Consider the following 23,669-nt stretch of genomic DNA (forward strand, 5'->3'; position numbering starts at 1 on the left):
ATTCCACCGCCCTATTTACATGGTAGTTTGGATCATGTATCTTAGTTGACATCCTCTATTTCTCTTTCTTTTTTTCCCCCCTTATCCCTCCTTTCTTTTTTTTTTTTTGATTTTTTTCTTCCTTTTTTTATTTTTCTTATTCGTTTCTTTCTGTACTTTTTTTTTCATCTTCTTCTGTTCTTCATTTCTTTTCTTTCTGTTCTTCATTTCTTTTCTTTCGTCTTTGTTTTCCTCTCCCATGAATTCTTTCCTCTTTGTTCTTCTCTTCCTGCATGAAAGGTTTCAAATTTCAACCACATTCCAGTCCCATTTTATTAAAATATTATTAGTCCTAATTGATATATCAAAATATTATTAATTTTTATTAATAATAAGTAGTTTTATTTTTTTATTAATAATGTCTTTACGTTTTGGTAGTCCAATGTATCTAGCAAATAATTTTTAAATATGTAGAAAATGTATTCCCTCGCATGAGTCCCCAATGGATGTCTCCTCGATGTCATATGGCAGTCAACTGGAGGAACTCCTATACAATTTCTGTCCACCATAATAACTCTCTGCCATTTAATTGTTCAAGTAAAATGATTTATCGATATCATCTACTATTATCATAGTCTAGCATGTCGAAATAGAAGCATGGTGTCGCTAAACTTAGAGAGCCTCACACAATTGAAGAAGAGAGCACAAATAGAGAGTTTCAATATTATAGAACTCACATAGGATCTTTCAAGACAAAAATAGTTTTATACAAAAATACCAACATAAAAAGTTTGCCTCTACAAGATTATTTTTGCTTGAAGATAATTTAGCATAAAGATTTAAAGTCAGATGCCTCAAAAGAAAGCATCAAGACAATCTATTATGTAGATAAACACAAATACAATGATGGAATCTTAGTCTCAAAACGGAGCATGCCACTAGACTAATGAATTTTGCCATTGCATATGGATATAGAAAAGATAAGTTACGGAATACAATATCAACATGAAAACAAAATCAAATATTTTATTTATTAAAGAACAACCTTCTTTGCTTAACAAAACTCTTCCAATCTTTCAGACCGGATGTCTAAAACTTAAAAAATGTCTCTCTGAAAGCCCTCAATCTAATCCCTTGATTGGTTGGTTAGTTTTTTAAAACCTATTGATCAGCAATTTAGTTCTGGGCTTTTTGATTTTTAATAGCCATTTTATTTTTCATACCTTCACTACCTGTTAATTATGCAAAATGAGAAGTATGAAAGTGTATAAATTTAATTGTACATGAAGGATGCGATGATAAAAAACAATTGGAGAGGTACTATTTGGTAAAGTGGCAGTCAAACCAACGACAAAAAAATCTCTGCGGTCCGGAATTTATTCCCGGTGCCACCCCAAGATATTTACCCCTCGGGGCCCCATGCCGGTCGGCAAGCAATCCGTCGCCATCGCCGGGAGTCATTCCTCAAACCCTTTTGTTTTTCTCCTCCTTTAGGGATATCTTGTCCGTTTCTTTTTTCCCTCTCGAATGTCTATTCCCAATAGTTCGTCCGATGTCGTCCTTCTCCTCTCCCTCCTTCTGCTTTCGGGCATCGTATCTTCCGCGGGCAATCGGCGGTCCCTCCTCCGGTCGCTCGGAGATGGCCCCGATCTCCCCGACGCCGCCGTGGACCTCAACAGCTCCAACTTCATTCGCGTCTTGAAGGAGTCTCCGGCGGCCTTTGCCGTCGTCGAGTTCTTTGCTAACTGGTATGCCGGCCCTTTTCTTTCTTTGTATCCTTGGATGATTCCTGGCGTTATCCCTCAATTTTGTCTCTAGTTATTACTGTCTTTGAACTAAGAATTGGTCTGGGCATCTGTTGATCACTGGAAAATTCTTTTCGTCGAAAAATAAACTTTTTTGACCTTGAAGCTAGGTTTTCTTCTTTTCTTGTTTTCTTTTTCTTTTTTTCCCTTCTTAGATGGTTCTGTATTTTCTCTCCATTCCCGAGCCGGCTATCTGTATCACGGGAGTAAACAATCGATTATGTTCAGCTTCGTGCATTCCCGTGAATGATTTTGGAGACAATAAGGCATGTTTGGTTAGGTGGAGTTGGGCTTGGAATGGGAATGGGAATGGAAATGAGTGACTCCCATTTCAGCTGGTTGGTTGGAGAGAGTCCCATTCCCAACCCTGACTTTCTCGTGGTATTCAAATCCCATTCGAATTCCAATTCCGGTTGCAAACTACTTACACTCTAAATTGATTATGGAAAATTCTAAAGATCACCCGCCATCACCGCTCAGTTGGTCCAACATGGAAATTGGGGATTGGTTGAGATTTCTTTTTTTGGAGGGTGGGGGCGACTGATGCTGCTGATCCCATGTGTACTGCACCAATATGGACTGCCGCATCAGCCTGGTGAACTGAGTGGTGATCTGAGAGGTGATTGGTAGCAGTGCTCCGATCATCGTTCATTGAGCTGCTGCTACTTTCTTTGCAGCTATGTTTAGTCTTGATACTGCTGTCGATCCCTTCATACTCTTTTTGTTTGGTGCACTGATTGCCTTTTGAGGGTTTCAGTATTTTAAACAGTCATCATTTGATTTTAACTTCTGATTTGAATCACTTGTGGAATTCAGGACTTGAAGTTTGCTAGCATGGTTGTCTGGCCATTCACTTTAGTTCTTGAAAAAGCAAGCATTGGATATCCATCCTGCGACTGTTCATTATGAGTGAGGAGTTGATCTTCAGACAGGAGTAGATGAGCAAATTTCTTGGATGGAATGATGGCATATTGGACTTTGTAGTTTGAGATCAGTGGGAAGCAAACTGGTGGGGACTAGTTTTGAGAAGATTCCATAAACTAACTGAACATTCACCTTTGATTTAAATAAACTTCTAGGTAGTGACGGGTTTGTTCCTGTGATTAGGGTTCTTGAAGAGATGGTAAACTTTTCTAGGTATTGGACTCATTGGAGAGGTTGGGTCTGAGGGGATAAAATTGAAGCATCCTCAAATGCTATTAATGGCAATCTAGCATAATTTTAAAGGTTTACATGATTGATATGTAATATAATTGCAGCTTGATAATAGAAAGGAGAGTCTAGTGCTATCATGTGAAAACTGCAACCAAAGATTTTAAACTTTCCAATTTGGCAAATTGACTTGATTTCACATACATCTACTCAAAGGCTTCTTTTCAAAAGTAGTTATAATGCACATGCAGATGCATGTGGCTGCTAAAGATCGTAGATTTGGGATAATTTAACTAAAGTCTAAATTCTAAAAAGATATGAAAATAATTAAGTTGTAATTATTTCTTTTTTCTAGCACGTGATATCTCACCTTTGCCTCGGTAAATCAGATTTCTCTCTCCTGTTCTTTCAGAAGTTAGCATGAATGAGTCTGTTCCTACATATTGTCTGTACTCCTTTCTTATTCTCAAAGTCCAGCAATGATAGAATTCCTTCTTCTACAGAAGTCTAGCATGTCTTAAACCTTTTAAAATCTAATTCCGACTATTGTAGGAATATTTTAAATCTTTAACAGAGTCATCTGATCAGGGTTATTCTTGGAACTGAAGAATTGAGAAATTAAGCTGCCCTTGTATTGTTTAAGGATCAAGTTTCTTACATCCTTCTAACTTCTAAGAAACAGGAATAAACCATAGAAACTTCATTCTACTAAATAAATGAAGGGTCGATTGGGGGATTGGTGCAGTTAGATAGTTGACTTGTAAAGTATTTTAGGTGTCTTTCTTAGCTTTTCATAATTTGTTTTATGAGTTAATTAGAACATTAACAACTAACCAATCATCTTATGAACATTCAAAAACGTTTTTATAATGCAACATTCAAAACACTATAGAACCCTATGTGCAAAAACACTTAAAATGGCCAAAAATCAATTCTTAATGACTTTGTGACTTGTGCTATGAAACCTATTGTATATGTGGACCCTTGCGCACGAATCCTATTTAAACCAGGTATTGAAAATTGATTTTAAAAATTATTCAAAATAAAATATTTGAAAATCAGAAAGTGAATTATGTTTTTGATTTTTCCTTCTCTGTCAGATTCACGTGAGTAGAGCTTGCTCATCTCACTTTTTGTTTGTTAAAGGTTAAGCTTGTCTTTGGAGCAGTGAAAATAGATTACATATGAACATTTGGAATGATGGAAGTAAGAGTTAAATTTGGTTTAAATTTTGGATTGAATTTCATGGAGTAAATTTATTATTTTATTATGTTGGTCTTACACGAAATGTTGCCTTGAGAGCTCTATTTTTCAAACTATTTTCAATTGGCAAGTTGCCATATTGTAAGTGTAGTCTCACGATTTCATCATTGTGCCTCCTTTCTATTTTATATGCTAATTTTGTATCATGTTTGATTCTACAGGTGTCCTGCTTGTAGAAATTATAAGGTATATGAGCTTAACATTTGAGGATGCCTGGAATTCTTTGGAAGATAACTTTTTGATCTTTCTTGAGCACCAATTTTACAGCCACACTACGAGAAGGTTGCAAGGCTTTTCAATGGGCCAGATGCACCACATCCTGGGATTGTTATCATGACAAGGGTTGACTGTGCAATGAAGGTATAGTGGCTCTAAGTTAGGATAAACTTTCTTTTCTATATGTTAATCAACCATTGATCTTCCTAAAACCTGTATTTTGGGTTTGTGTCTTTTGCATGTCCTTGAAAACTTGGACAGCTCTTGAGTTCCTCTTTTTAATAATTTTAATCGTAAGCCTGATACTCAGCTTAGGAAACTAATGCAAGAACAGGGTTGCACCTTGGTATATCTAAATTATGGGATATTAATGATGGTACTATTCTATGGAACACTTTTTATGCTTAAGTTAATAGATATTATGCCAGCATTTGAAGAAAAACTTTTTGGAGGAACAAGAAAAATACAATGCAAAGCCGTTCTTGTTATAAATGTGATTGTGGTAAACAACTTTAAAAGCCCACGGAAATTCGCATCTGTCATCATATGTTTGAACAAAAGAATGTTGAATGACATCAACTTTTATTGACGTCGTGCAATGTAATCACTCTTCCACTCACCATGCTTTTCAGACTATGGTTTGTGACTTTTAAATATATTATTCTTCATATAATATATTACAGTCATACCTAAGAGATGAGTCTAGAGAATGCATCATGATATGTACTTTCTGAGGTACATCAACATCTTGTCTTAAATTTAAAATATTTTACGGAGTCATTCTTAGACATCCGCTTTAATGTTGCTTCCCCTTTCCATTGTTTCATAAAATTATCCTACATTGGTCCATCCCCATCAAATATACAAAGATCTGGTATAAGTGGTGGCAACAGAAGTTTCACATCTCTTAGTTCCAAACATTTGCACTCTCAGTTATAACAATTTAAAGTGCATAGTTGCAGTTTTATTACAGCATACCTACCCACCATGTAAATTTTCTTCAACTTCATGAATCTAGTGAAACATACTAAGGCAAATTTTGTTTTGAGGTTTTATAATATTTCTGTTGCTTGTCTAGACCTGCATCAGCTCGAAAATACTAAAATATTTATACATACATGAATACATGCAGCATACATACGTGGAAGTTGGGGTTTAAAACAGGACATTGGACCTTGTAATTTGAGTATGTCTACCAGTAATTAGATGACACATGAGCTTATAACTAGAGGCAATAGCCATTATATTTCCACAATCTTATTCTGCACCTATCTCCTTTACATTATATATATATACATCCATAATAAAGGACCTGTTATTTCTTTCACAAGTGGTCCCACTTATTTTAGATATAGCCAACATTAACCCCATGATTCCTTAACCTTGAGGAAATACTTTTCAATGTTTTTTCTAGCATGTGGCAATGATTTGCTTCATGTGTTAAATGGCTACGTGATGAAGGACAAATACAGAATCCGACATAAATTGCAAAGCAAGAGGAGGATATGCAATGCAGTTAATCAAAAAAAAAAAAAAAAAACTAGTTCTAGGCAAATTATATGCAATCTAAGATGATAAGATGCACAAAGACTAAGTGGAATGCTACAAAGTGGAATGCTACGTGCAATATAAGAGCTTGAAGGTATGTACTGATATGTTTCAAAAATCTTAGAAAAGCTGAGATTAAATGGTGGATATACCAGCAAATCAAGCTAATATTCCTTGTTACAAAATATTTAATCGAAACCAAGCATTAAATCTTTTCTGTAAATAGGTGTGGTTGTATCCTTTCTTCTGGCTTTCCTCCAAACCCTCAAAATCCACTTTGATGCAAAAAACCCAAACAGCAGCGATCTTTGTCCACAGAATAATATCCTTTTGACATGTCCTGATTACTTTCCAGTGAATTTAGAAAAGAACAATTCTCAAGAGAGAAAGCAAGAACTATGGGGATTCTTTTATCTGTCAACCTTCAATTCCAGTTGACAGAAACCTAGTCTACCTATATGTGTATGCATGTGTATGCAACATTACACAAACATGCGTAAATATAATACACAAATGTTATATATATATATATATATATATATATATATATATATATATATATATATATATATATATATATATATATATATATATATTATGTGTGCAAATGTGCATACAAATATATGTATGTGTGTGTGTGTGTGTAATTTTGAACTATGACCCCCCCCCCCCCCCCCAAAAAAAAAAGCATGTCTAAAAACATTGCAACAAGCAAGTCAGTAATGTCTCTGGATTTTCTTAGACATGACTTCAAAATGCAGGCACTATTATGCCCCATGGCCTTCATGTTTTAACCTGACTGCACAAACTGGTGCTATCAAACTAGGCTTGATTTAAAGAAAAAAAATGAAATGTTCATCATAATAGAACATTATGAGAAATATAAATACAATCAATATAAGAAGGCGATATGCAGTCTTCAGTTTCCAAGAACAATTTCCTGTATCTTATGTGCTTATAGGAGTTGTATGGGCTATAGAAACTCTTCATTGTGGTTCTTTAATGGAGCAGATCTATTGCTACTAGTGACAGAAAGAAACTTCGAGGAGAAGACTGCTGACCTTAAAAATGATATCTTTCATAGTAATTCCTTTCTTGCTTCCCATGCAAGCTGTGCTTCTTGAGAAAGGTTTAAGTCCATGGCCTATGGATTCTTTTGCATGAAGGTTTTGATTAACATGTCGTCTGATCATGTAAATCATTTCTTTGATTATGTCATAGCACATGGGAGTTGGAAATTTGGAAATCTGTAAATATAGAGGTGCAGGTCCGAAAGGAGATGGGATCATGGGAATAATCCAACAATCATTGGTTTAGGCTGCTAAGTTTCTTCATTTAAGCCCAATATACAGAAAACTTTTATTTTACATAGCACAGCAGCTAGTTCTAACTAATATTGAGTAGTTCAATAAATTAATTAATGTGAATCATTCATCGAGTCATGTTATGGATTATTGAGGGTCATAATTTTTTTGAATTCTTTGAAGATTGTATCTTTGGCAGTGAATCATGATCCATTTCATGGCGTTTAAGAGTATTATGTGAAACCAATAAACTGGGTTTTCCATTTAAGGTGGGCCACAGTATTTTCCTATATGATAGGTAGGTTCCATATCAATCATATCTCAGTCTATTTTAGCTGAAAGAGATGTGGACTGAAATGTTCTATTATTAAGACAATGGTTCATGACTTCATGTAAGTATGCACATGGTACCTGTATTTCACAACTATGCTTTGTCCACAATTAGGATTAATTACCATAATGGCAATATTAGAGTCTGAAGATTGAACATTAATGGTATCTCCAGTGAGAAAACTACATAATTTTTTCAAAGATAATAGGACATTCAGGTAGATGAAGATTGGTTTAAAACTTTGATTGCCTCATATGGTTAATGTTGTAGATGAGACCAGGTTACACTTATTGCCCAACTAGTGCTGTTAGAATTCTTGGAAAATACGCATTGATCTAATGGCCAGATATGTGGAAACTTGGCTTTGTTCTTCATGTGTACTTTCTGCTAATAAGACTGATCATGAGATCAAGAATTATTCCTCTTATTATTTTGTTGGAGATCTGGAAGAGGGAAATACAGGAACTTGTGGAATAGAACTTCAGGTAAGATGGGATGCAAAGAACACTAATTTTTCTTTATTTTTTTGGAAGAAGTCATTATTCTTTTTTTTTTCATGAGTGTATATGCTGGTTGGTATGGGAAAGCATGATCTGTGCTATCTTAGTGCCTCATTGGCATGTGGCATTGTTATGGTACCAGTTGCGTGCCAGTTTTCGGCATGCTGCCTTGCTAGCGTGTGTCAAGTGTGCCAAGCATTGGCATGAAATAGTACAACAAAGTACACATCTTGCTAGTTCAAGACCAGCATGCCGCTGCCAAGCAATATCTTAATTCTTGCTTTTGTGTGTTTGTAGGTGTGCGTACGTATGTGTAGTTAGTTCGGTTAGGATGCTTCTGAGAGCATTGGACTCCAAATGCTTCCTAGTCAAAAACAATGAAGGATCTCTCAAAATGAAAATCAGCACCATTGATCATGATTCAAGATAATTAAATACCTGGAAACTGAAAATTTTTATTTTGGAGGTTTCTTACCCATACATCAAACCGACAAAAAATGAACGGTAGCAATATAGCTGGTAAGCGAAAACATACCATAAAGTGTACAATTTGCAATTCTAAATTGCTGATCTTGATCTAAATATTTGAATATACAGAACAAAATTCAGCTAATTTGGATATTTCTAAACTATAGATCAAGCTGAATATATGATGTCATACTGTTGGAGTGGTCAAATTTGCTTTCATTTGTTGCATGTGTACAAGACCTAAAAAATGCTTGATTTTTTGTTTCTAGTCAATTGAAATATTGTAGATCATGATCAAAGTTGCTGATTCTCATTTTGAGATGTCCTTCGTTGCTGCTAACTAGGAAACATTTGAAGTCAAATGCTGCCAGAAGCATACCAACCTCTCTCTCTCTCTAAATATATATATATATATATAATGTGTGTATATATGTATGTTTTCTTCTTGATCAACTCTTTAATGAATTCAACAAGCTACTTGTATTGTCTTGGTCTAGTTTTTGAATTGACACAATCCTATTGTCATTGAACCGAGAGGAAATTGTATTGAAGAAAACAAAGGAGACATATCTATTTTTTTTTCCTTTAATAAAATACAATTTTAGAGATAATTGTACTTAGTGCCAAACTATGCATATCTATCTACTAATTCATTCCTTCACAATGTATTCAATATGTAAAATAAGCTCGTTAAATATTTTGTGGAAAGGTGGGTGGTCTCATGACGGTTATTATAAAACAGAATTAAGATGGTGCACCTAAACACAAGGGCTATAATCTTTTAGTTACCCTTAATTACTTAAAATTATTGCAGTATTTAAGCAGTTATATTTGGTGATGTTATTATAAAGATGTTTTAGGAAGACTTGGAAGTTGGAACTATGAAGTTCAGTTATATTGCCAGATGCTGTTATGCATGAAAGGAGTATGTTTAGGGGATTTTTCTTTAACTCATCATGAGGGATCTCTTTCCTTATGCTTCGTATGGATCATGAAATTTTCCATTAAAATTGATCTGTAGACTGTTAAGGTGTATAGTTTATTTGAATATTGTGAGATTCATAGTCTTAGATAATATCACTGTATCACCAAATGGTAATTTGTGCTAACTGTTTAGATGCTCCAGTTTCAAGTAATTGTTTTTCGCTTCTTGCTTTTTTGTGGTGGTTTGAATGGTTCACATTCATGGAGTAGCACCGTTAGTGATCAGTCTTTTATTGTGTTTGAATGTTTGGCAGCGCAGATGAATAAGAATCTGTGTGGTAGCTTTTCAGTCAGGCATTATCCCATGCTATTATGGGGTCCACCACCTAAATTTGCATCTGGTCAATGGGATCCTAAGAAAGAGAAAAGCGAGATACAATTAATTGATGATGAAAGGACGGCAGATCATTTGCTTAATTGGATAAATAAACGAATTGGCAGGCAAGTTGCTGTGCATCATTTTTTTTAATGTTTCCATGAATCAGGAATCAGCATACGCTAGCTTTTGCTGTGTTTTAATGTATGTAATATTTTGAATTTAACGTATGAAAACATGATAATTTATTTTTGATGTGTGCATCTTAAAGATAATATCAAGGTTTAAAATCTTGGTACTCGTACTTGTACTTGTAAAGGTTTCCAATCTGTTGTGCTACCATGCTGACACATGCAACTGGTAAAGGGTGCCAATCTGTAGCGGTCCTTGTTGGTCTGGTATTGTATGCCAGCATGGACAGGCAGAGTGCCATACTTAAATCCTTAGATGGGACACACTACATGGCAATCATCTACTCGGATCAGTATATGCTTATATTATAGTTGCACTGTGCACACACTACCACTTGCTTAAAAAAGAGATTCAGAATTAAGTGTGTGCATCATTAGATCGTAAGTCTACATATTAGAAGCTACAAACGATTTAGGAAAGATGATATGCTTGTATGGTGATATGGCACTCTTACCTCCCCAAGTATACAAGATCTCTTGACTGGCATTGGAATTGATAGGTAATGAATAGGTTACAGTATAGGCATCACTAATATTAGGAGTATAATTATAAACTAAGGGCCAGTTTGATGAGATGAAAGAGAGGCACGACTCTGTAGCCAAGTGGAGTCAGAGTCAGATATTCACTTGGCCTTTGGCTTTTTATAGTACCTACTATATTATTGGATTGGGAATATTAAGAATCTATCATAGTTACTAATGACTTAATCTCGTGTTGATAATCTTCCTTACAAAAGACTGTCCTGATTTTTCAGGTGCAATTTGTAATTCTTGATCAATAATTGTTACAGATTTTCATCTGACATGCAATGAATTCACTGAGGATTCATTTCCATATCTGAGTGTTATGCTCCACTATTCCTAATATCTTCTGTGGTTTATTATCTTGGAACAATGCAATCGACCTATATAGGATTTCTAGACGCAGCTTAAAAGTTGCAAGCAGATGTTTATACTTGCTTTCATATGTAAAAGCTGCATGTGTGATGCTTCTTTTTATATGTTTTATATATATATGACAATAGTCGCTTTATCTTTATGCATTATTATATTAGTTCAACTCTCCTTCAAAGCATTTTTAATTAAAAATTGGGTATCTTGTACGGATGAGTCCTACCGTAGATGGGTTTTGGCTTAATATGGCAATTATGTATTCTGACGTCAGATTAGAAGAACAACATGCCTACAATATTACAACTAATATCAAGGTCGAACTTTTGTTTTTTCAGCATGTGTTAACGTACCGAAAACCAATAAGTTTTAGTTGGTTTCTAGCCAAATGAGCCAGATTTAAAAAATTGCTTATGTAATGTAATGATGAAAATTTCTAGAAATATTAAAAGCTAATATATAAATACTTATACTAAGAAATAATATAAAATTAAATATTTAATTTCACATAAAAGCAGCAATTTAGCAAGAGAATCAATATCCAGTCTGTTGTCATTGGAAACCATTAAGATTGATGATTATATCTTCTTCCTTGCCTTGTTAAATTTTGAATTTACTGTTTGTTGGGAAGCAAATTGTTCCCAAATAGTGAGGACTAAGGACTGTTGTACCGCATTTTGGAGCATACCAAGTTGTACTGGAGGTGGATCGGCATAGTTCCGCCCCTTGATTTGAGAAACAGGCAAGGGAGGGTGGAGGGAGAAGGAAAAAGAGGGAGAGGGAGAGAGAGGGGGGGGGAGGGAGAGGGAGAGCAAGGAAGGGAGGGGGAGATAGGAAGGAGGGGGAGAGAGAACAAAAGAGGCCAAGAGAGGGAGAAAGAGGGGGCATTCAAGCCTCCATCTCCGGCGCATGAGAATAGGAGCGGAGCCCCTATTTCGGAACTGAAACAGGGGCTCTAGCCACTTTTTTTGAATTTTTTTTATAGTGAAGTCGACACTTAAAAAAGGCTCTGCCCCTGTTCTCATGTGCCAGAGGAGATGGGGACTCGAAATCCCCCCTCTCTCTCAGCCTCTTTGTCTCCCCCTCCCTCTGCCTCTCCCTCCCTCCCCCCCTCTCTCTTCGTCTCTTTCCTTCTCCCATTCCCCCTCCCTCGCTGACTTTGCTGTGTTGGTTTGGATTCAAAATGGAACGGAACGGCATGGTACCATACCGTACTATACCATAACCGGTAGGGGTCTTAGTATTGGCACAACAAACTTTGGTGAGAACAATTTTTATGGCCCATTTAAAAAATTACAATATGCTGAGAACCCAAGTGCTATGTTTCTACTTTTTTTTTGAGAAAACAATTGAGGATTATTTCTGCTTTTGCTGAAGATAACACTCATAAAGTATAATGTTTTTGGAGCAAATCATAGAAGTATTCTAAAGGCATGTGCCTTCAACATCTGAATCAGCTTGTTCCTTTTTAATGCTATTTTGTATATTGCTTGCTTTCAATTTAAAATTTCTAACATTGGATTATGTGTATGATGGAAATTTTAAAACCATATCTGCCCATTGTTCTCGAACATGCTTGTTACAAACATTCTCTGTTAAATTTGAAATTGACATCAGGTGCAATTGTAGCAAAAAAATATTGCATGTTGAGATTGCCATTTCTTTGCCATTGTTTAGTTGTTGAGTATTATGGAAAACTGCTTAAATTTTTCTTTAGTCATGTGACTTTGTAAATAATGATGGTGGACCTTGGTGCAACGGTAAGGTTGCTCCACCATGACCTGGGTGTCACGGGTTTGGTACGTAGAAACAACCTTTCTGCATGCTAAGGTAAGGCTACATACATCTGACCCTTTCCAGATCTTGCTGTGATGGGGCCCCAGGCCCATGCACTAGGCCATCCTCATCCTTTTCTATGTGGCTTTGTCCTGAGTGACCAAAGCAGATTTTAGAAATCTCTCGAATGAGGTAGATGACTAGATGGCGACTCTAGAAATTTTACTTTGACATTTGAACGGGCTATGTTTTTATGCCTTTTCTTTTTCCCCAGTTTATATGCTTTTATGTATTTGTTGCTTGTAGATTTGTAACCTGTCACTATGACCTGCAACATTATGTTTTCCGCATATGATTTAGGTAGTGGAATTGGTACTTTGAGTTAGTTGTTTTGTACATTTATATTTAAAAATCTATGGTAACTTGTTACTGTTAAATCCCAGATACGTTCCTATCTTTGATATGTATGCAATGTTTCTGATATATGCAGTACATTCAATTTAGATGATAAAAAATATGACAACGAAAATACATTTCCAAGGAATGCCTCAGATCCTGAACAGGTATTTTATGACAGGAAATCATAATGTTATCCACCACTTCATGCTTTATTGTTATTCTGCTTGAGTCGAATTTTCTCTACCAGTGCAATTTTCTTTCAAGCATATGAGACTAAATTATTATTTATTCATTTCAAAGATTGCTCGAGCTATTTATGATGTTGAGGAAGCAACAGCTGGTGCATTTGACATAATATTGGAACACAAGGTCAAGCTTTTACTTCTTGGATTAGATTTATAAGTTATTGGTTTTTTAAAGAAATTGGACTTACAATTCTGTTGTTCTCGTACAATTTGCAGATGATCAAGTCAGAGACTCAAGCCCCACTTATAAAGTTCTTCCAGCTTTTGGTCACCCATCATCCTTCTAAAAGGTCAAATATCAGACTTTTATGCATCTAAGAAAATGGAGTTTGTAGTTGCTTACTCTGGTGTTTGGTAATTAGGTGTCGAAGGGGAAGTGCTGAGATACTTGTAAACTTCGATGATATGTGGCCTTCAAATCTTTTTCCAGTCAGTTCTCAAGAGATCACCACATTGCAGGAAAGGAACAGACTCAAGAGTTACTTGATCTGTGGCAAGGAAGTCCCTCGCGGATATTGGGTGGGAATCTTGCTTCTTTGGACTATTCTGTTCTGTAGTAGACTGATTTCTTTTTGTATTTAAGCATTCCTAAATATTTTTTTTGGATATGTGGGTAACTAATATCTTGGTTCAGTCAACTTGCCTTAGAATTGAATTGTACAGTTACTATTCTTTCTCTCTCTTGAATAATATAGAAAGAAAGATTTCTTGGGGAAAAATGTGATTGGAAATGCCCAATAAAAAGGTCTTACAAGTACCAGCTGGAAGGCAGCTTTTATGAGCAGGAAAGCTTTGGTTTTTTTGCCAAGGACAAGCTAGAAAACTTAGATTCTGTTGGTCTTGCTTATTCTTATTTCAGTTACCTGCGTTGTTTGATAAAAAGAGATGAGTTTTCTTTGCTCAAAGACAAAGGTGGTGCATATGGATTAGGTAAAATAATATTCAGTTCCACTCTTCACAAGTCAAGCCTGAACCTAGTATCTAAATTGTTGGTTCATTCTAAATCATTCATCTCGACTCAAACCTCAATATGTTGTGCTCAATTCTATGAATTCTGATCCAGCCTACAAAGACCAAATAAACTTGACTTCATACTGATTTATCTTCTTACTTCTAAACCAGACGTCTAAAAATAAACCCAACCTGAGCTGAACTTGCCTTAGGTAAATGGATCTATTTTACATCCTCAATTCATAACAAATCTAGTGCAGGTTCATTTCATGTTAGACCCAAATTCTACCAAAGTCATTTGGGTATTTGTTTGTGCTAATGCTTTTCACCTCTCTCTCCCTTTAGTCACTAGGCATAGCATTTCAGTTACATGTTTGCCAAAAACCAAATATCTCAAATGCTTGTTCATGAAGCACTTTCATGGAAGTGCTTAATGAGAATACCTCTCTCAAAAGCAAAAGCAACAAAAAAACAATTGGATGGGTGTGTTGGTTTCATGCATAGTTAACTGAAATGATGAGACTGAGAGACTACATTGATTCAACCAAGTCATAGTTTTCTCACTAGAAGTCTGAAACTTACGTAGATGCCTTTTAAAACTTAAAAAAATGCATAAATGAATTTACCGTTAGATATCGTCCTCCTTGATTCTTAGGCATTTTTGCTTGAAATTTACCTTTTTTGTTTTATAGATATTGGGCATTGTAGTCGGTTTAATCTACAATCTTTCTTCATTTACCATATCCAAGTCTCTTTTTGCTTCATTCCACCTTTTATTTCATGGAAACCATGAAAAATGTTTCATCTTGACCTTTAAATGACCTTTAAAGGGGTGTCATATAATAAACAAGTCAATACTTGGTCTTTTCGAAGTTTCTTTTATACTACACCAGCCATGGCCATTGCCATGACCGAATCTGGTAACAAAAGCATCATGAATTCTTGGAAGCTAAATCCTTCTATTTGGTGCAATTCAAGAAATAACTATCATTCCTCACAAGATTTTAAGTACTGGTACTGAAGCTTCTATGATTTTTCCATCGGAACACTATGGCATCAGTACGGTAGTGGTACTGACAGTACATATCGGAAATTATAAAAAAAGAAAAAGAAAAACCTTCAATACTGACTGGTATGTTACTACCAATATGCACCGGTATAGATCGATATGAGTGGTATTTACTGTTACAGATGTTTTTGACATCCCAGCACCCAAACTGCTGCTTGTTTCGTATTGGAATGGTATGATACTGATAGTACCATGGTCTACCGTACCAGTCCGTATCGGCCTGGGACCGGTACCGGATCAGCGTGGAATCCGGTACCGGTGGTTTATTGTTGGAGAATCGGTACGGGACCGGTACGGACCGGTACGGACCGGTACGGGACCTTGGATAGTACCATTCCATTCTAGCAGTAATTAAATCCATGATTCCACATGTCCTTGGGTGCTACATCTAAAATAATATCACATCTCTTTCATCATATTTATCCACCTATAATGCTTTGCATAGTTAGTACATGCTACATTATTTAAAACATTTTGCATGACCTGCTTATTCATGTTGCAATTTTTTTCCATACTTATTTGTACAAAATCACATTGCAGATTTTTTGTCGTGGCAGCCAAAATGATACGAGAGGCTTTAGGTATTGAATTTCTTAGCTTTCCAATAACAATCCATGCTCTTGTTTCTTTATATTTAATTATGTACAGAATGAGCTTGTGCTTATGGAAGACATTATCAAGAGCATAAGTTCCTCTAACTTTATTGCTTCAAGTCAAGATTTTATATATATGTTTAGAAAGGAATGTATTGTAATTAGAACCTCGATTACTTAACTTTATAATAATAAAATCCTAAAAATCAGATTAAACTGGCCTTGTAATTATGTTTGTCATTAAAACTGATATTTGAACCCTAGAATGCCCTCTATTAATTTTAGGCAATGTAGGGGTACTTCTAGATCTTGGAAGATCTTTCCAATGAACCTAGGTTTGCCAAAAAAACAAGATTGCAGGTATGCATGGGACTAAGTGTTTCAGGCCTTTTAGTAAAATACATTCACCAGTTCATCAAACAACACATTTTCACAAATTATATTACTCAATTTTTTGTGTCTTCATAATCAAGCATGGGAAAGCCCACCTAACAAGCCTTGGTGAATATCTTATTTGTTATCTATTGTTGATTAACAGTTTTCATCCCTAAAAGTCCTCATCCTTGAACATACTTTTTTTTTAAATAAAAAAAAATGTTAGGGGTGTCAATGGGTCAAGTCACAAAATGATGCCTAGTGTTGAATCCTCAGGCCCGAACCTGTGCTGGCCTGAATCAGGCCCGAAGTCTCGTGCCCTAGCTTGATCCTACCAAACCTAGACCAAGCATGAGGGTCTCATGCCCGAGTTCAACCCATCCACTAATGTTCTGTTGGGCCGGGCTGGGCTCAAGTCAGGCACCCGATCATTTTGGGCCAACATCTAAAGCCCAGACCCATCTCGAAAACTTTTGGGCTTCCCAAAATACTGAGCTAAAGATCCCAGCCTGGGATCTGTTTAACTTTTTGGGGCCAGGTCATCAGGCCACTCATGCCAGTTGGTCCATTGACAGCCCTAGATGTAGTTGCTTTCTTCGTGATTCCCTCTCTATTTCTGTTCCTTTTGAAACTTCCAATATATGCCACCTTGTAAGGATAGTTGTCAAAAGGAGTCTCTTGCAAGGATTGACCCGGTTATGTTTCTGGCCTTCTGGGTGAAGATGAACTAGGCCTCAACTTGATATTGTTTAAAGTTTTATAAGTTATGATTTTCACAAGCAGACTTGTAACCTTTAGGACAGCAGCATTTGTTTTTTTTGTTTTTTTTTTTCTAGAAGAATCTTGTAGTTGGCTTTGTCATTTCATATGGGGTGAGTAAAAACAAAATTTCATGTCTGTCTGCTAAGCACCCATTTTAAGGGAGGTTAATCTTGGCTAAAGAATTCCAAACCTGAACACTAAGAGGGAACTTTTAAGCCTAAGCAACCTACCAAAATACCAATTCGATAATCTCCATCTCTGAGCTTTCCTTTTATCACCAAAGCACCACCTACTATCCTCATTTGAGGAGACGAAGGGCTTATTGAACTTGTTTTTATACTTCTGCCTGTGTTGCTTTAGCTTGATACAAATTACGGGGACATCCACAAGTATCTCAGAAATATTTATTTTGGTTGAGTATGAATTTATTTTGAGTGGAAAGCAGAGGTTGTAAAATTTAGGGGTTTGAAACATCCGTTGGAAGCATCTAATATGGAATAAAAATTACAACTAACAAAAATCCAGTAATTAGGTTATTGCTTTGCAACAAAGTGTGTGATGTTCAGATGTAGTGAACTCTGAACCACAAAAGGGAGGGTGTGTGTGTGGTTAAGGGTGTCGGGAAGTAATTGCTATATTAGTGGAGTTAATAAAATTTACTGGTTTTGAGACATCCCTTGAAAAAAAATGGTACAGAATAAACATTATAACTAATGATCTCGTAATTCCTTTATTGCTTTTTAACGAAGTGCAGGATATTTAGATTCAGAAAACTCGGAACCACAAAGTGGGGATGGTTTGAGATGTTAGGAAGTAATTGCTATGTGGGAGTGAAATTCTAGAGCAGGTACACTACTCTTTGTAGAAGATTCCAGCTACCAAGGCCTTGATTGAATAAGTTGTGTACAATCTTTGCAATAAAATAGAAGAATTTGTTACAAGTGTGGCAACCTATATTGTTTATAGTGCATTGATGTCAATTTAAAGTGCAGCCCTGGAAACCCCAGATTAAGCCATATCACTTGTTCATAAATATTGGCACTTCGTGTGATAAGATTGGAAAGGTAACATACTCATCATCCTAACTTAAATTGATAGAATGATTGTTGCTGATTTAGTTTCTCTGCTGATCTATATTTGGTAGCTCGTAATATTTTTCCATCAGTGGTGCTTGAAAGCTTCATCTATTAGAACTCTGGGTCTCTCGTAGGTCGTCCAACTGGATGTTCAATGGTCTCCCATGAGATCAAATGAGAAATGAAAACAGATGGATGATTAAAAAAAAAAACAGTTGACAAACTGAGACTCCTGGCACAATTTGATCCTACCTCCTCTCTTTGCATTAATAATAAATTATGCATCTCAGCTGATGCCCTCTTCTTTGATTAACTACTGCAAGAATCGCAACCATTCTTTCTGCATGATATGTGCATCACATGTTAACATCTAGTATCGGCTAACATAACCATATCTTCTTGATAGGTCGCATCAAATATGTTACATGCCTTTTGCCTGATGGGTTCAAATAAATACATTACTTACAGAATGCCATCAGAAATGTTATTTTCACTTATGTGGTTATATTATTTTGCAGCTGTGGCCTCTGGGTTCTATTACATTCTCTATCTGTAAGAGTCGTTGATGGAGAAAGCCATTTGGCTTTCACAGCTATCTGTGATTTCATCCATAATTTCTTCATCTGTGAGGAATGTCGTGGACATTTTTATGAGATGTGCTCGAGGTATGAAAGATAAATAGCAAATATGCGTTTCAGTGTGCCGTCTATACATCTCATTATAAAAATTTCGCTTGCAGTGTTTCAGTCCCATTTAAGACAACTCACGACCTAAGCCTTTGGCTATGGAACACACATAACAAAGTCAACGAGAGGCTAATGAAAGAAGAAAAAGCGTTTGGAACTGGTGACCCAATGTTCCCCAAGATTATTTGGCCGCCAAAGCAGCTCTGCCCATCATGCTATCTTTCTTCTAGCAGGAAAAGAACTGGCACGAGTCAAGTAGATTGGAATGAGGATGAGGTGTTCAAGTTTTTGGTTCAATATTATGGCAAAACTCTTGTGTCATCTTACAAGGATGCAAGCCTCCGCAGCAACAGGAATGATGAACCAGGGGCAGATGATTCCACCACCTCAACAAATGCAGTTGCTGTACCGCTTGGAGCTGCCCTAGCCATTAGTTTTGCCAGCTGTGCATTTGGGGTGCTAGCTTGCTTTTGGCGGACACAGCAGAAAAATCGGAAGTACTTACATCAACTAAACTCTTTAAAGAACATATGATTAGTAGGAGGTTAATCATCAGTTTTTTTGGCTTTGTTAGAAAGGCATCGGCTAATAGGAATGTGAGTAGTGCTTGTGGAGGTGGTGACTCATTCTTTTCTTCTTTTTTTTTTTCCAATTATATATTTCAGGCAAAGAAAGAATCGGGGCTGAGATGATTCCAGTGTTAATCAGGCACTAATGCTATTAACTGAGCTGCATGGCATCATGGATGTCTCTCAGGGACCACCCCCTCGTGCTCTCTTTTAATATTTGTCAAATTATTCCTGAAGGCCATGAAATGTATGTTATCTCATAGTTGCAATTTTGAAAAGGAGTGCATCAAAAAGCACATATACATTGCAAAAACAAAGAGGTGGTGCAGATTAGCAATTTAGAAACTTTCTTTTCTTTTTCTCCAAATACTTTTGTGTCCATGTCAAGATATTTTAATTGCTATCAGGCTGTGAACAGGTTAGGAATCCTGACTGCTGAACCCAACTGAGGATGGGATCTGAACAGCTCATGTTTCTGTTCAGTCCATTGTTGGGTTTTGTTGGTAACCTTTACATTGAATGATTCAGTATGGGGTTTTGATATGGTCATCACTCTTTTCTCTTTCTTCTCTTTATGTTGGAGAATGCGAATGGATTTGGTTGTGGGACACCTAAACGACCTCATGATGACTGGACCTCCCATCCTTGGGATACTTTCCAGTGTGAGGGAGATCATCTATTCAGAGGATAACCGCAATACTTGAAAAATTGGAACTGGTGAATCGTGGGGATCAAAACAAGCTCTACATTATTTCACTCTTGCACAAATGAAGCAATGCAGTCGTAGATTTGATGCTAGCCGGAATGCTGAAAGTACATCTTGAAATAGTTTAGATTTGATGGGCCTTTACAGTAATTGCCATCCAGAATTCAAGCTTGTAAGTTTTATTGTTGCAAAGGGTATTTACTTGAGCAACAATTTGAGAAATACCAAAAGGTTTGGAACACTCGATCTCTTCAAAGTGGCCAAATTTCTTTCCTTTCATCTGTTCTTCTCTCTTAATTCTAATTGATAACTGAGTACTATCATCACCAATTGCTGTAAATCATAAAATATTGTTGAGGAGCATATTCGAAGTTGTGGACGAATACCTAGAGGACTACAATTTAAGCTGGCATTAATGGGTTATAAACTTGCTATGCTCCCACTTAATTTTAGAGTTGGCAAATGATAGCATAAAATTAAGATAAATGCTTGGCACCAGTTCATGGCACTTGAATTGTGAAGCTATGTGGTGATATTATTTTCATTCCCTCCACTTATCAGAAAATTATTATTTTTTCGATACGTTGGTTATGTCATAAAGAAGAAAAAGGTTATCATGTCGGAGTTGTAACATATTCATCTGACATTGATCTTATAAAAATTGGATAAAGAACTTCTAATCAAGAGATCACTCATTCTTGGATTTTTGACGCTGATGTGGACGGTAATTGGATTGCATGCAGTTGCAATGGAGGGGTTTTGGTGCGTTGTACTAAGTTTTCTCCCATATAGAAAAGAATGCAGTGTACTAAGTAATATTTTTATCTTTTCGTTCTGTTTAATGTGATGTTTTCTTTAGATGCTGCCCTTGTCAGTTGATAAGAAAGGTGGTGTTACATCAAATGTACATTAGTCAAGCTAAAGCTGCCCCTTGCCATAACTGCTTTAAGTTTTGAGCCTGCCAGGAAGACCACACACAAATCACTAGAAACAACTTGACACTGACAAAATCTAATATTCCTCACCATCAACAAAAATTTCCCCCACTACGTAAGATGTATAAAGGCCAAGAAAAATGTTATCCGGCCCTAACCAGATGCATAAACATAAAAGAAAAAAAAGCCAGCTGCTGTGCTTCCGAGCATACAAACAAGTGAAAGTGAGTACTGTAACTGATGTTCCATTTCAGAATAAACCATTTCCAAATTACCTAAGAAATGATATACCAACAGAAGAATGAAGCTCTTCGTAGGCATAGCATATTGACTTTTTAACCATCAAAATTATGATCAAGACCAAAAGCTTTTTGTTAGACATAATACGACAATAGATGAAGAAGGGAACCGCACCAAATTTTACTAGATCACCATTATGTTGAATTCCCAACAAAAATTCATGGCAAATCAAGCTTTAAGCTTCTTCCCTCCCTACAACAATACGATCGCCATCCCCAGCATGAAATCCCCCCAGATACAATGAAATTCTTCGACAATTCAAAAGAGAAACTATCATTATTTCCTTTTGAAGACCAATATATCATCTACTAATCTAGTCGACTAAAAATCAAATCTTTCTACCTCGCGTCATCAAACTGCCTCACCTCACCTCCCGCTTGTCCACCACCGTCACGCCGTCCTCGCCGGCGATGATCACCGACGATGCCATTCCAAGGAACATCCCGTGCTCGACCACCCCGGTGATCCTCAATATCTTATCGCTGATCAGATCCAGATCGCCATGGATCCCATTCTCGAAGTATAGATCCACAATGAAATTTCCATTGTCCGTCACAAAGGGGTCGCCTTGCCCACCGTCGCCGGCGGTGGCGGCCCGTCGGAGCTTGGCATCGAAGCCGGGCTCGCCGTCGAAGAGGCTCCGAAGGCGATTTAGGGTGTGGCCCCAGCAGAAGGGGATGACCTCGACGGGGACGGCGAGACCGCTGCCGCCGATGCGGGGGACCATCTTGGACTCGTCAACGATGACGACGAAGCGGCGGCTGGCGCCCTCGATCATCTTCTCGCGGAGGAGGGAGCCGCCGCGGCCCTTGACGAGGTTGAGCGACGGGTCGACCTCGTCGGCGCCGTCGATGGACAGGTCGACGACCGAGTGGGCATGGAGGTCGGAGAGGGGGATGCCGACGGCGGCGGCGTGGGCCTCGGTCTTCTTGGAGGTGGGGATGCCGACGACGTCGCGGAGGGTGCCGCGGCGGATAAGCTCGCCGATGCGGTCCAGGGCGTGGGCAGCGGTGGAGCCGGTGCCGAGGCCAAGGACCATGCCGGACTCCACCAGCTCCACGGCGCGGTGAGCGGCGATGCGCTTCAGATCATCCTGCGTCGGGGCGGTCGTCGCCTCCACTAGCGGGGCGAGGGGCGCCGGAATGGGGGGCGTCTCGGAGTAAAGGAGGTGGGGGAAGGGGATGGCCATGTCTGGGGTTTGAGAGCAGACGGCGTGCATTCTTATAGAAGGGGGAGAGCAAAAGAAAAGAACAAATTTTTATCTCAAAACTTTCTGGATTTGAGACCGGCGAAAGTGCGAAGGGGAATCTTGGCAAAGGAGAGGTAGAGATTTTTTTTCTCTTGCTTTTTTTTTTTTTTTTGCCTCAAGTTTTGTTTTTATAATTAAATCGGAGAGAAAGAATTGGGGTTAGGATTTGGATTATGGTTAGGGTTTCGATAAGAGAGAGGGGGAGGGGAGAAGACGAGACAACGGGATGGAAAGAATGGCGCCTCGGCCGGAGGAGAGATATAACGAGTTCAGTGGAGGATTTGCTGACGCGTCACAACACCGAGATTATCTATTATCCAATGAAACCGTATCCCCAATCCAACGTTTTGCGATAGGTTTAACCTGAGGTATTTATTTTTTGGTGTTTTGTGTTTTGCATCAGTCAGCTGATGCAGTCCAACTTTTATGGGTAAATCTAATGGCGTATCGGACACGACTCGATGCTCAAGAACGCACGTCACGCGGTTCAAGATATTGGGAATCGAACCTTTTGGCTGGTAGGGACCCACCAGTTTGGACGGTCCAGATTGGTGGGCCCGTGTTTTGGGCGGCCCCAAGACGGTCCCCAGCGGGATGGTCAAGGACGCATCGTGCGCGGCGGCCCACGCGAGAAGGGAAAGTGGGTCCCACGAAACCGTCGGAGACCGGCATTTTGGTCATTTCGAGCGTGCATGAAGGCCTCTTTCGGGCGGTGCAGCGGGCAGCCCGGCCCGGTTCACCGCATGTTTCCGACCTGCCATGCTACGTTATATAACACTTCAAAAAAATATAATATAATATTTGTCTATTTAAGTATTTGCCTAGATTTTGTCATGATAGCCAAGAATTTATATCTCATGTGACCTACATGGGGTTTCCATGTGCCATCATTCTACGCCAAACCTAACAACAAAACACTTGATTTAATCAAAAACCTAACCGTGCAAGATATCCGGCATCCCACCTTTATAACGTTAGTGATGGTGGCTTTGGGCCACACCAATTGGTGGCTACAAAGGTTGCTTGTTTC

The 23,669-nt window shown here is 37.7% G+C and overlaps 2 protein-coding genes across 3 annotated transcripts; one reads left to right on the forward strand and one right to left on the reverse strand.

Annotated features, from left to right (window-relative positions):
• The first annotated feature begins 1,506 nt into the window (after positions 1-1,506).
• LOC103716811 (sulfhydryl oxidase 1-like) lies at positions 1,507-20,001 on the forward strand. Of its 2 annotated transcripts, XM_039131719.1 has the most exons (12): positions 1,507-1,727; positions 4,361-4,385; positions 4,467-4,559; positions 9,810-9,991; positions 13,215-13,287; positions 13,424-13,492; positions 13,585-13,658; positions 13,731-13,887; positions 15,929-15,969; positions 18,713-18,859; positions 18,934-19,377; positions 19,546-20,001. In XM_039131719.1, exons 1-12 carry the CDS (start codon positions 1,507-1,509, stop codon positions 19,565-19,567), a joined length of 1,548 nt encoding a protein of 515 aa, XP_038987647.1. In that variant the 3' UTR covers positions 19,568-20,001. The 2 variants fall into 2 exon arrangements, with proteins under 2 accessions (XP_038987647.1, XP_038987646.1); XM_039131718.1 differs by lacking the exon at positions 19,546-20,001 and having other exon boundaries at positions 18,934-19,539.
• A 1,481-nt stretch (positions 20,002-21,482) lies between these two features.
• LOC103716826 (probable ribose-5-phosphate isomerase 2) lies at positions 21,483-22,873 on the reverse strand. The gene has a single exon (XM_008805003.4). The coding sequence runs from the start codon at positions 22,607-22,609 to the stop codon at positions 21,752-21,754; it is 858 nt and encodes a 285-aa protein (XP_008803225.1). The 5' UTR covers positions 22,610-22,873; the 3' UTR covers positions 21,483-21,751.
• Positions 22,874-23,669: the final 796 nt, after the last annotated feature.

The sequence above is a fragment of the Phoenix dactylifera genome, chromosome 11 (assembly GCF_009389715.1).
Source record: "Phoenix dactylifera cultivar Barhee BC4 chromosome 11, palm_55x_up_171113_PBpolish2nd_filt_p, whole genome shotgun sequence".
Taxonomy (NCBI): domain Eukaryota; kingdom Viridiplantae; phylum Streptophyta; class Magnoliopsida; order Arecales; family Arecaceae; genus Phoenix; species Phoenix dactylifera.